Source organism: Amphibalanus amphitrite, unplaced genomic scaffold (genome assembly GCF_019059575.1).
Source record: "Amphibalanus amphitrite isolate SeventyFive unplaced genomic scaffold, NRLGWU_Aamphi_draft 000763F_arrow, whole genome shotgun sequence".
NCBI lineage: Eukaryota > Metazoa > Arthropoda > Thecostraca > Balanomorpha > Balanidae > Amphibalanus > Amphibalanus amphitrite.
In genome coordinates this window covers 97055-110592 of record NW_024882257.1, presented here as the reverse complement: position 1 = coordinate 110592, position 13538 = coordinate 97055, and the positions used below count along the sequence as shown (strand labels likewise).

The following is a 13538-nucleotide window of genomic DNA, read 5'->3' as shown; positions in this document are numbered from 1 at the left end:
GTTTTATAGAATATGCCAAATTTTAAATTATTTTATTTTTGATACTGATAGCTGAGCATGTGAATTATGCCACAATATAATTTCATTTTCTGGTATTGAAATAGCCGGCAGTATTTTACTTCAACAAATGTAATATACATGGAATACATGTTGTTATGTTATGTTAAAAGTTTAATAACAGCCAACAGAAGGGGCTGTTTCAGCAGATAATGTTTGTACCTTATGCATTACCTTTCTTTTCTGCAGGACCATGGTTCCGCTGGGTGGTCGACATTTGCCTCCTGAAGAAGTTGAGCAACATGAAGACCACCAGATGAGGTGTCTGCAGTTCATGTGGAACTCTGCAGACTACAAGTGTTATGCCAACCACAACCAAAGTGCTGTGATCATGGAGGCATTTTTTTTTAATAAATTTAGCTCGAATGTTTGAATGGACGGATTGACAGAGCCGGAGCCCACGCTAAGCAGAGCTTGTTGCGTAGACCCCGACCCCTACCGTCCGATCGCGCAATTCCGGGTAACGGGAGAATTTAGATGCCAAAGCCGGACACGGCCTGTCCCACTCAACTGACTTCAACTGGCTGCGGCTGCTCCCACCAACCGCAGACCATCCCCGTCAGGAGTCTCAAATATCGAGCGCCGGAGCGTCTCGAACCCGGGCTCTCACTACCGGGAGTCCAATGCTCTACCAACTGAGCTACGGGACAGGCATGAATCTCATAATAACACTTCAGATTTGCAGTTGTATCAAAGTGTGATTCAAACCACCTGTGGCATCTCACACAATGCGTGAACAGTGTGATCATTGTGCAGTGTTCAGCTGCAACTATGACATATTTTATTAGTGACTTGTTTTGCAATTAGCCACCAAAAGCATTTTTGGGCTGGCCGCTGTAATATGTTGTGCACTGCGCAATATTGGTAGTGTTTTGTCACTTGTCAAGTTGTCAGTTGTGCATGTTGCCTGTTTCTCTGCCCTCAGCCCTCATTATCAGTTAAGTGGTGAATTGGCATCACTCAGTCTCCCCAGATCTCCATTGACTGTCTGTCAACCACCTAACTTGAGATGGTATTTGCTAATAGTGTCAGAAAGGAAGTGATTGTAGACATTTTTAGGAATATGAGCTCCGTTTCATGCGTGTTCCAGTGGTCATTTTGTCACATGTCCCATAGTGTAATAAATGGAAACTGTTGTTCCCTTTTGAAGGTAGGTACTCGCGGATGCAGAAAGCGTTGGGCCTAATTATTAAACGCACCCTCTTATCAGCGACGCACGAAATCGACAAATATCATCCTTTTTAGAACAGGAGGAAACGAAAACTTGTGAACGTAGCTGTACCTACAACAGTGCATAAGGAATTGAAATTCTGGGAGTTTTTGAAATTCGGAGAAACTCAAGTTGTCGACAGGTATGCCCCCTTGTACGTCAAAGACCGCTTAAAAAACAAACGTCAGTGAGTGTTTTTATATACCTTGCAAACGTCTACAAATGAAGGCAGTATTCGTATGCTCGTTGTAATTGCAGCAGCCTAGCAACATGCATTGTGGTCCGATGGCGAATTAAACTCGTGCTCAAAAACTATGCCGGTAACTGCCAATGCACTTAGGTCATAGGTGAGGAGAGGAAGGGTTATGTCAAATGTCAACATCATGGAAATGGCTTCATCTATTGAGCTGTGCCTATTGTACATAATTCAACCAATCTATGCATTTCGTTTCTTGCAATCTACTCATGCTTTCACTCCAGCTTCAGAGTAATCATCCCATATTGTACGTCTTAAAATATTAATTTCTATGGCGGTTTGCAATTGCTAGCCACGTCTTACCTCAGTTTGGTGGCCCCGCATCGGCCCACTCGGCCGCTCTAAAATTGACTTACGGAGGAGGATGGTGGCTTTTATTTTAGCTTCTCCGCTGACTGCGGGGAGTGCCGTCGCCGAGGTAGAAGCAATAATTAGCTTATGTTTGGGACTAATTTCCACGCTTAATTAACATTTTAATGTTATTTTAATTAATTCATTTTAATCTTTGACGCATTCTCTTTCTATTGATACCATCCACCGGTCTGAGAATTACTGCCTTGCTGCGTAAGGGCCGATAAAAGATCACGTTTTTAGGGGTATCTCTTCAACATGGGGCAGGAGCAATAAATAGAGCACTCTAATTTTAGCTTATTTCCCTGGTATGTCACCAACTGAACTTGGCTGAATCCGCCGGCCGCTGCGAGTACTACGGAGGGGAGGGGACAGGTTGTGCGGTTGCCGCGTCGGCCAATGAGCGCGGACCTGGCGAGCGGGCTGGGGCCACGGCGTGTTGACCTAATATGGTCAAAGGTTCATGCCCTGCGGGTATGGTCTGCGGCCAGCTGGCCCACTGATTGAGCCACAGCACCGGGTCGCGGAAAGGTTTCGATAGGTATCTGAATTGGAGAGTGGAGACCGTTAGCTTGAACTTGAGTGTAGTCGCTCTAGGTTTGAGATGCCGTATCACTGCACCGTTTTTGAAAAGGGGAGAATTATTCAGTTGAGTGATGAGGGTAGAACGGTTGCAGAAATCGCACATCAAGTTGGCCGGTCATAAATAAATAATTGGCCGGTCGTAAATAACCGGTCATAATTCGATTAAATATTTCTCTTGCGCTAATCATCATATCACCAAGCATTCGATCGTATCAAGAGCAACCATCTTAATTTTTAGGTCAGCGACCCCTGTTGAAACACCAGATAATCCTTTGATAGCTCATAGCACTCAGTCTACAATTTACACGGCGCATGAAAGCACAGCCATCATTAGACCATCGCGCTGCCCTCACATTCGTTAGATTCCTAACGCATCCGCTTGCTCGCCTCTCCCGGCCAGACCCGCCGGAGCACCCGGCGGCGAGGCCGTCCAGTGCTGGTCTGCGGTCACTCTCCAGCCGGCCGCTGTGTAGCTCCGCCCCCCGCGCGTGACGTCACAGGGCCGCCAGAGCCGCCAGGGCAGCTGGGGTGTGGGCTCAGCCAACTATCGAATCCAGACCGTAGCGCCACTTGGCGGCCGGGAAAGATACATATTTGACCGACTATACCTAGCCCACCCTTGGGTTAAGTTGTTCAACGTATAATACCTTTCTTATTCTTTATTTAATGAGCATTTGTTACAAGGCATAGCAAAGCTTCTCGATGAGTAAATGGGCGAAATGGACAAAGCTATATTATTTGGTATATGAATTTATCATGAGTTCCCTGTTAGTATGGCAACAGAGCAGCAATAAAGAAAAAGTGGCTCGACTTACACTACTATACCCTACTTCTAGCATACGTACTTTCTACACTACGTACTTTGGAATACGAACCGTACGTACTTTTTACATACGTACTTTTACATACGAACATTTGCGTACCTACGTACTTTTGGCATACGTACTTTATACACTACGTACTTTTGCATACGTACTTTTGCGTACGAACATTTGCGTACGTACTTTTGGCATACGTATTTTATACACTACGTACTTTTGCATACGAACTTTTGCGTACGAACATTTGCGTACGTACTTTTGACATACGTACATTTTACACTACGTACTTTTGCATACGTACTTTTGCGTACGAACATTTGCGTACGTACCTTTGGCATACGTACTTTATGCACTACGTACTTTTTCATACGTACTTTTGCGTACGAACATTTGCGTACGTACTTTTGACATACGTACTTTATGCACTACGTACTTTTGCATACGTACTTTTGCGTACGAACATTTGCGTACGTACTTTTGGCATACGAACTTTATCGCCTACGTATATTTGCGTACGAACATTTGCATACGTACTTTTGTCCTACGTACTTTAGCGATACGTACTTTAGTCCTAAAATCCCCCGTCCCCTGTCTCACGTACCGAGGTAGTTTTTGGTGGCACCCCTCTCCTATGCTGTAGGACCCCTTCCCTCCCGTGCCCCGTCCCCTGCTCACGTACCGAGGTAGTTTTTGGTGGCGCCCATCTCCTCAATGCGCACGGAGCAGGCGCCGGCCGGAATCTGCACCACCTGCCGGTAGCCGACCTTCATGTACGGCTCGGTGAACAGACCAGAGATGATCTGGCACGTGCTGTTGTTACCTCCGCACTCGCCGCAGGCGTCCCGTACCCGGCCCGAGCCGACCACGCCGTCACAGCCGACGTGCTGCGGACAATACACACACTTTGGGTTACACAGCCGCCGACAGATGGCAGGCGCGGCGGGGCGGAGCGCACAGGCAGGCACGCCTGAGAGCACGTCAGGCTTGATTTGGCAATTACAAACGCGGATGAATAAAACATCAGTTGTGGTTACTTGGTAATTAGGGACACAAGCGTGCAAGCGGAGGTTATGAGACAGGGCCTCGTCTAAGGAATTTTCACTGGGGGGGGGGGGCAGAGACTGAAGGACCCTAACCTAGGGTACCCCCAAATCCTGTTTTCTCACCGGATTTAGGCCACTTGTTTTTCGTCACAGCCCTGAGACCATGATTTTTTTTAACAAAAAAAAAACAAAAAAAAAACAAAGAAGGCAATCCGAGCCATGGTCGTTTGGGGGGGGGGGGGGTCGAACGGACCCCCTCGGTTTTTCACGAATAACTCACGTAAAGCGGCTGACCGCGACAAAACTCTCAGTACCCTCGCGTTAGTCAATTTTACACCTACTCTGAAAATGTCATGACCCTGACCGTAATGACCTTTGACCTGTGACCCACTTTTCAAGACTATTTTTGGCCGGAATCGTGATTCGGCGTATGTCGGCTCGCACTAGCCGCGCGATTGCAGTCTTTTCGTGGTTTCAAGCGTTTAAACATGGAATATGATATTGCTCCCATGCATTAGGGTGGGCGTCAAGGTCACCCGGGAGGTCAGGTCATGTCATTGACCTTTGATGACTTCGGTTCATTTTTTCGAGTTTTACATGAGTCTAGGCCAGTTTTTGGAGCTGAATTCGAATTTAGCAACCATTTGAACATTTACGAAGTAGTTTTGGTGCCTTCGTAACATGTTACGAAGCTGTCAGAGCCAGAGGCGGTTGCCACCTACTACGAATACCCGGCAAAACCCTTACTGGTTGACCTGACCCGACCTGGCCTAAATGCATGAAGACATTATCTATGATCATAACTATTAACTGACATGATATTCGTGATCAGCACCCCCCCCCCCCCAAAAAAAAACATAACAGCCACCCTTTACGACGTTGTAACAGGTCCCGCGATTTTCCCGACATTTGGGTCATTGACCTGACGTGGAAGGTCAACCGATGACTTAGGACCTTAAAATGAGGCATCATCGGCTTCCTCTCGTGACGGGAAACACGGTGGTTTTCTCCGCGGGGCGTTTTATTGAGTGGGGGGGGGGGGGGCGCAAACACGAGTTGGGTCACTGGTCAGCTGCCAATTGACAATTTGCAACTTGAATCACAGTAGCAAAATCACAGAATCACAGTGGGTACTCTACTCAGCTCTATAAAGCACAAAACTCTGGCTTTTCCCATAGTGATGGAGTATGAACAGTTTTTGAACAAATAATTTAATGTGTCTCGTGAAATCCATGTAAGACTCCTTACAAAAACGTATTGCAGAGAAGGTAATTTTCTGAGAAGTTCACGTTTTGACTGGGGGGGGGCAAATGTTGGCCACTGGGGGGGGCAATCCGCTCGACTGGGGAGGCAATTGCCCCCCCAGTTAACATGTTAGACGAGGCCCTGTTATGAGATGCATTTGAAGAGAACTCTGGGAGGGCCTAGAAGGGTGGGTCCCCAAAATACTTACCACCGCCCGGACGGAGGTAAGGAAGGGTCATTGAGCTCCCCAAACCATATGCACGATCCACTAAAAGTCATACAAAGCAAATTGAATCTTGGAATCGCTTAAGCTTTCGGTTAATTCATTAAAACGTGGGTGTTGAGCAAAAGTTCGGCCCAACTAGCCCTTCATAACGAACCATAACCTGTGTGAAGGAGCCGAGCCCCGTGAGTTCACCGAACAATCAACAGACGAGCAGCTCTCTATCCATGAGGGAGAAGTAGGTGTCCCGCCTCCTTTGCTGAACCCCACACCTCCGACGCACCCCGGCCCGTGCCGCCGGACCATCTCCCCCGGATTGGGAGGGTCGCGGCGGGCGGTGGCAGATGGACGGTACGGCACCGCTCACGGATATCCAATGTTTACGTGTCGGACCGGACTTCTGACTGCATCACTGGTAATCGGAGCCCGAGCGACGACTGAGGCCCAGTGCCGGCTTCTGTGTGGCCTCTCGAACGACACGCTGCGAGAAACTGACTCGGGTCATCTCTGATACTGCAATGACTGATACGCAAATGCAGGGCGATATGTGACGGGGAACTACATATCTGTCACTACCGATACTGTGAAGAAGTGACTGAGCCCTCTTCGGAACTGAAGGTACAGCGAGGATCTGACCGAATCCCCTGCCGAGTGATGCTGGGAACTGCGTGTCGGCCGGCGTGGGGGATTCTCAGAGCGACCCGACAGGCACGGGAGAGGAATGATGGATCAGGCCCAGCTATGGGGCTCGGACAGACCGGCAGTAATGCCAGGAACGGCAGCGTCGCACAGCCGTTAGGGGGGTGGCGGGCCTCCCAATATGTATATTTGTCGCCCGTGTTTCGCCAAACATGTCGGCAAACGTCACCAAATCCGCCGCGGTTCTCTGAACCCGAGCGGTGATTCATCCGTGACGTGATTTCTCGACAAGTAGGTAGTCGCGTACCACTGCGTCGTTCTGAAGATTCTCGGGCCCCATTGCTCTGAATCTGGATGCAGTCAGCGCTAAAGGCAGACGCTGAGTCACAGGTGAGTCAAAAGGAGTACGGGGCACCATACGCCCCTCTTTGGCGGTTTTTCCGAGCTGCCTCTGTTCCCCATCAAACACGTCCTCGTCATGGACAAACACCGGTAACCATGTCCCGTGTCCGTCTCACTGAGCCGCCGTGTTCGGCCCAACACACAGAGCAAACATACAGAGACTGAGGGCGTGGTGTCGGCCTCCCGCCCTCTCTCCCCGCTCCTCGCTCTCTCCGGGCCGGGGGACAGGACATATACCCTGGACAGGACCACCCGGTGACGGTGGTGACACGAACACCGCTACAGAGGCGTCGCCGCGCCGCCCTGATTTGTCAGACAACACGGCCGCCGCCGGCGCGTCAGCGTGAACTCATCGTGTTTGTGGATTAAACTAGCATCGATCAGCGAAACTACACCGCTGGCCGCGGCAGGAGAGAGAGAGAGAGAGAGAGAGAGAGAGAGAGAGAGAGAGAGAGAGAGAGAGAGAGAGAGAGAGAGAGAGAGAGAGAGAGCGAGAGCGAGAGCGAGAGCGAGAGAGAGAGAGAGAGAGAGAGAGAGAGAGAGAGAGAGAGGAGAGAGAGAGAGAGAGAGAGAGAGAGAGAGAGAGAGAGAGAGAGAGAGAGAGAGAGAGAGAGAGAGAGAGAGAGAGAGAGAGAGAGAGAGAGAGAGAGAGACCGAGCTGTCAGACCCGATCTGAAGACGCCGCTGCCGTGGGCGCTCGGCTATTGTTTGCATTCCGGCTGTCTCATCGCACCGCTCGCCGTGCCACAACTTTCCGACACACTACCCGACAGGCGGGACGACGTCAGAACCAAGTCGAGACAGCACGGAGAGACAAAACCGACGCAGACAAAACGAGCGAGCCTTCAGAGGCGGCAGGCACGCGCCACCCCCCGTCGCGCCGTCGCCGGGAGACCCTCAGCGCTCACTGGTGGCAGTGAGGCCGGGAGCGGACACTTTTCGGACACTTCTGGGACGCCATCAGTCGGTGATCCATTACGGTAAAACTCGCCGTCCGGCCGGCATGTAAATCGGATTGTTTAGAAGTCGCCGCCGCCGCCGTTGTCGTTAGCGGAGCGTGGCCGGACAGGGAGAGGAGGAGCCGGGTGGTCCAATTTGGTGGAGACGGTCGCCGAGGAACGGAGATTGGAGATGGTCCGATGGCTAGCGCTCGGCTCCCGCAGCGGAAGCGGCGCGTTCCAGACCTGGGTGGCGCGCGACTCAGCCGTCCAGGGGAGCTGCTCCAGAGAGCTGTATTGGGGAATGACCGTCACCTGCGTATAACGGGCACACCTGAAATGGCGACAAGTCCCGGGATGAGTCAGACCCAACCGAAATTGCCACCAATGAGAGTTCGATTGCTGGGGAGTCTGCTGACGTTTGTATGGCTCAGCAGGTTCCGGGGCTGACAGGCAGTGTGCGAGGTCTGCCCATGACGTGACACCGCGGCCGTTTGCGGGTTCGACGCTCTATGGTGCCCCAGTGACCTGAGCTGACCCGGGTCGGCGTCACTCGTCACTGCTCACTGCTCAGCTCGGTGACCTCCAGTGAGCGGTCCAGACCACGTGGGTGTCTAGCCCTGCACTGGATCGAGCCGCTCTGCGCCGCGGCCGACTGCTGATGCGCCATATATGTCTAGCTAGCCGAGTGGCGATCGGTGCCGATAGGCTCGTCACTGGCCTCAGAGGGTCTGATATGGCAGCTACAGCTGACCCTGACCCTGAGCTGGAGGTCATAGGGACGGACGACCGCGGGTGGGTGGCCGGAGGCGCCCGTCTGTCTGTGGCGGGGGTGGGGCCGGCGGTCACACGACATGAGAGGCACAACTGGCTCTGCCGTCTGACAAAGTACCGGTCACGAAAGGACAGAACATCGTAACAGTCATGCCGTGTCTAGCTATGAAGCAACAACATGAATGGCGACAGGCCACCACCAGCTTGATAAGTGCAACACTCCATGAACCCCGCTAAAAATATAAACACGACGAGCTAGAGTTGAGTCCGAATTGAATCACCAAATCGCTCCCTGAATAAGAGAACAGCAAAATACGATCGTACAAACGCGGACACCGACCGAAGACCCGATTATCACGATGATAGCGATGCCTTTAATCCACAGCGCCCACGCCAAGTAGTCGGACAGAAACTGATGAAAGGAGCGCCGAGGTGGTCCGGCGTGCCAGACAGCCTCCGTGTAGAAATTATGATGGATCACCGTGTTAAATTGAGATCGGAGCCGCGGCGGGATCATGAGCTCATGTCGTCTGGCGAATAGATCAGCACGACGTTCATCAATAATGCTTCTGATAGCGTCACTACCAGCTCACTCTATCATGTCGAATTAATTCCTCAGACGCCCGACTCAGCACCTTGTGTTGGCCCTCACTCGGACGAGCATTAAATGCCTCCCGTCTGGGCGACGCGTTTCATAACTAGAACATCAAAACACGCGGCCCGGACAATGAAACACCTGCGAGCCACCCGTCTGCGGTTCAGAGAAGACCAAAACAGCCAGATCTCTGAGCCACCAACAAGACAGGAACATCCTCACCACCCACACGCCCCTGCTCATGACGGTACATGTTCGAACTGACGTCGTCACCGCCTGGGGACGGGTGCGCCGCCTCCGTCACTCCCCGGAGACATTCCTGACGCATTCTGGTGGCGTGTTCGCCGCATTCCGCGCAAATCGCGGCCGCCGCCAGAGCTGGGATGGGGAGTCGGGGCGGGGAGGGAGGTGACGAGCGGCACATGGCTCCCGTGCACCGCCCCGGCGCCGCCCCGGTCACTGCCGCCGGCGGCTACCGGGTCCCGCTACTGGAATCGCGTGTGTTTGTGGCGCAGAATCTCTGCCGGAGATTGGATCGGGTGTAAATGTATACCGTTTCAGTCCGTGTATGAGCAATAACATACCGGTGAAGCGTATTCGCGCATGAGCCGAAGGTCCATTTCTAGGAATGCATGGTTGAAAATATTAGAAATATAGGTGAACGGTCATGCATTAAAAAATAACATCGCGCCACCAAAATAAGACAAACTTTAGACGCACCTAATTAGTTTCCGTGGATTCGACTTTGTGAAAAGTCCCTTTGAACTGTTCCAACCTCCCACGCCTACGCAGTTATGCTCAAATGTGTCACAAATGTTGAAAGGGACGCCGTATCCGGTGTCCCCAGACGTCAGACGCGTGTCGCCGCCCGCCGACCCCGGAAACCGCACCCCTCTCCGCGGCTGTCTGCCCCGGGGCAGAGTGTCGGCACAGGTCGGAATTCAGGCCGGAACCCATCATCCCATAGCCTGTGGGAGGTCCATCGGCCGCCACGGTTTTAGGGTGGCTAAACACCCTCTAATGGCGGGTGGGGTAAACTTAGGTGGGTTTACACCGCTCGCGGAACATGAATTTTAGAGCTCGTTTTACATCGATGGTGGGCTTGCGTGGATCGTTTTAGAATCATCTTTTGATGGACGGCTCATATTCGACCCGAAGGTGAAAATATTGATCTTGTAAACAGCTCAGAATAGATTGGCGCTACGACCAATGTAATCTGTCACATGTATTATCCAGCTGCCTGATCGCTCAGGAATGGGCGGCATGTTGACAGGATAATATTGTGATAACAGGTGAAAAACAGCGCGGGCAAATATCGGTGTCTATTTACAACAGTAGAAGAAATGTGGTGAGCCCAGGATTATCGGACTTTAAAACAGTCTAGGAATCAGTGACAGCGAAGCCGATCAATATCGGATACGGCATTCGAGGAACATGCTGCAGGAATTTAATTTTTCCAGTGCATGTCCATTGTTTGCCAAAGGTATTGTCTTCCTATGCAAACCCAGCATTCTGAAAATACCGATATCATGTCCTTCTGAGACTCAAACTTTTCGCCCGTGTCAGCAACGTAACTTGAAATGACATTCCGTGCGCTTTTGCGCGTCACTATCGGAAAATGGCACCATGTTTTGATGGTAAATCATGACATTCTCGATTGCCTAACAGAGGATCCGATTATTCGCCTTTTGCACGATCACGGTGCCCGTCGTGTGGGCGGCTATTTACACGGATATTCAGTTGTCACCGGCGATAAACCGTCCCAGTCAGTGCTGCAGTACTCAATGTCAAATCAACCAATATCAACACGACAGGCTGAGGCATGACAAGCGTCGCTGATGCATCTCATGAATAGCCGGGCGACGGCCGACTGACAGTCGCCGTAAACGCCCTGCAGTCCAGAGAGACGGAGAACGTCACCCGGGCCTCATCCCTATACCCGTCCCTCTGCCTCTCAGCTCCAAACCTCCCTCCACGGGATTCTCAAACGCTCCCAAAATCTCCGTTATCGCCACCGAAGAACGCGCATGGCCAACTGCCCCGCGCATCCGCCGTCAGGACTGACAGACACACCGCATGTTACTATCGCTCGTCGTTCGATCTGCTGCGCGACTGTGAATGGTCCTCACAGCTCCCGCTGCCGGCTCCACGATCAATCCCGTCACAGGATTCCGGTCGGTTTTTGTGCAGGCGTGTGAGTATGTAGGTACCCTGGGCGTGTGCCGCTGCCGGTCCCTTCCCCGAGCTGTGTTGGTGGTTAGGACGGCGGCGGAATCCGTCGCGTCCCGGGCGGTCCGCCGGGCGGTGGGCGGCGGCGGAGCGTCTGTTCCGGCTGTCAGTCACCACATCACCTCCCGCGGTACGCCTCTTCACGGCACGTTCTTTCCCCTCGATCGCACCATCCGCCGTGTCGCCTCGCCTCCTGATCTCTCCGGCAGTTTTCTGACGACACAATGCCCTCCCCTGCGGCCTCAGTCACTGGTGCCGGCGTCAATCACAGGGTGTCCAGTGTCCATCTCACACCCCTTCAGCAGCGGCATTGACACTCAGGCCCTGACACGGGCCGTCCCGGCCCACGCACACTGGTCGGAAACGCTCCAGCGAGAGGCCAGCGGCCTTTCCGCAAAAGTTTTTTGCTTGTTATTCCACAACTAGTGAAGCAAACTTCATAAAACTTTGCATACCTCCTCTGTCATATGTAAGCTATCATTTGGATGTCAAGCACTAAATATATGACGTAAATCTGTTAAGTTATGACGTCATAATTGAGTATAGTACAGAATCTAGCACCACTTTAAGTCAACAAGGGAAATTGGGAGCTGCTATTCGGGCACCGGGAATGGTTTCATGCACTCCTTGCAAGGTCCAGTGCTTCACTTTAGCATTGTTGACTTTGCGTGACGTCATTTATGACGTCACTAGAGCCATATAAGTTTTTCGTCAATAACTCCTGATCAGATGGAGCTAGAGAGTCGGGAAAGCCGCCACTGGACTCAGGAAGACCTGCCGAATCGAATGATATACGATATGACCTCCTTCAACCATTTTCGTGACCTGAGGGGCTCCGACCCGACCTGATCTTGACCCGAGGTTAACACCTTAGGTTGACTTCACCCGAAGTATAGCATTCAACGCGCCTGAGCTAGACAAGCACGATTATGCCAAAATCGCGGCAGTGCGACCATTTTTGGCAAAGTAATTAACCTAAAACCGAGCCCGTGCCTTGTGGCACTTACCTGACCTAAGAGGTCACTGGCTGACCTAAGACCTTAAAATCGGGTAGTACCTAATTGTTGCGTCTTATAACGGCACACAAGCTTGTTTTTTTCGCAAGGCTCTAGCTCAATTAGAGGCGAAACGGCGAGGGAGTTGTACCAACCCTCCCCGGTCAATATAAAAAACCAATCGGTCCGGCCAGGGTTAAATACCGGAATTGTGATCTAATGTAAAAAGACGGCCCAAGGTAACCCGACGTCAGTGACAGGGCAGCGTCTTATATTCACGAAGGTTTCAATTTCCACTTTCTTCAGCCGAGTGATAGTTGTCAATAGCAAGGCTCTCTAAATGCAAGCCGTAATCGCCACGCAATATGTGATTGTGGAAGGCTTTTGATGTCAATACATACATAAATGCATACATAAAACGCGCTTTTCACAAAATTCATAAACTCAAGCGCATCTGTTTTTAATGACCAGTCAACTACGCATGGATGCGTGCAGGCCACAAAGGTTAGCGTAAGCCGGGCGCGGCGGCCGAGCCGAAACTGGGGCGGGGCGGGCGGTAGTTGGGTAGGAAGAGCGGCTCCTGCAAATTTTGCGCAAATATGCGCAGTTAGCTTTTATGTTGCCCTGGTGTAAATTTAAATCCTGCTTCATCTCACAAAAAATCAGAGTGGAACTAGATGGGACTACCTGTTGTTTCCTTACCTAAACTTTGCAGTTATATTCCAGAATCACTGTAGGAAAGCCTTCATAAAAAAGCTACAGTAAATCTTAGTTAGGGAAAAAATATACCAAAATTTTTGCACTGACCAGTCGGCAACTTCATAACGAACATTTTGATGCATAATATGTGGGATTTCAATTTGGTGTCTATCAGCAATAAGACTCTGAATATCCGGCTCAAGAAACCTCTTGCTCCGCGTCAGTTTCCGAGTTCTGGGATACCCCATCTTCGGGGGCTGATTACAGTTATTTTTGGTCACCCGGATTAGTTTTTTTGGCCTAAGTATAATAATTTGATCAATTTCAAATCGATCTATATAAAAAATAATCCAAAACTCCGGAATCGCCCGTGGCCTCTCGTGAGGGCGTTTCCGACCAGTGTGCCACGGGTGGCCGCGGGAGTTGTGGGGACTCGGGTCACACTGGGAGGAGGGCGGACAGCGGCGGAGGGTCTC

General features: G+C 51.3%; 1 protein-coding gene across 2 annotated transcripts in view; it reads right to left on the bottom strand.

The window, feature by feature from the left end:
• Positions 1-13538, bottom strand: part of LOC122365781 (thrombospondin type-1 domain-containing protein 4-like) — a 110115-nt gene that overhangs the window by 15101 nt on the left and 81476 nt on the right. For both annotated transcript variants that reach the window (XM_043337312.1, XM_043337313.1), the window contains one exon: positions 3960-4164. In XM_043337312.1, coding sequence (XP_043193247.1) covers positions 3960-4164 — 205 coding nt within the window. The remainder of the gene's footprint in view (positions 1-3959; positions 4165-13538) is intronic.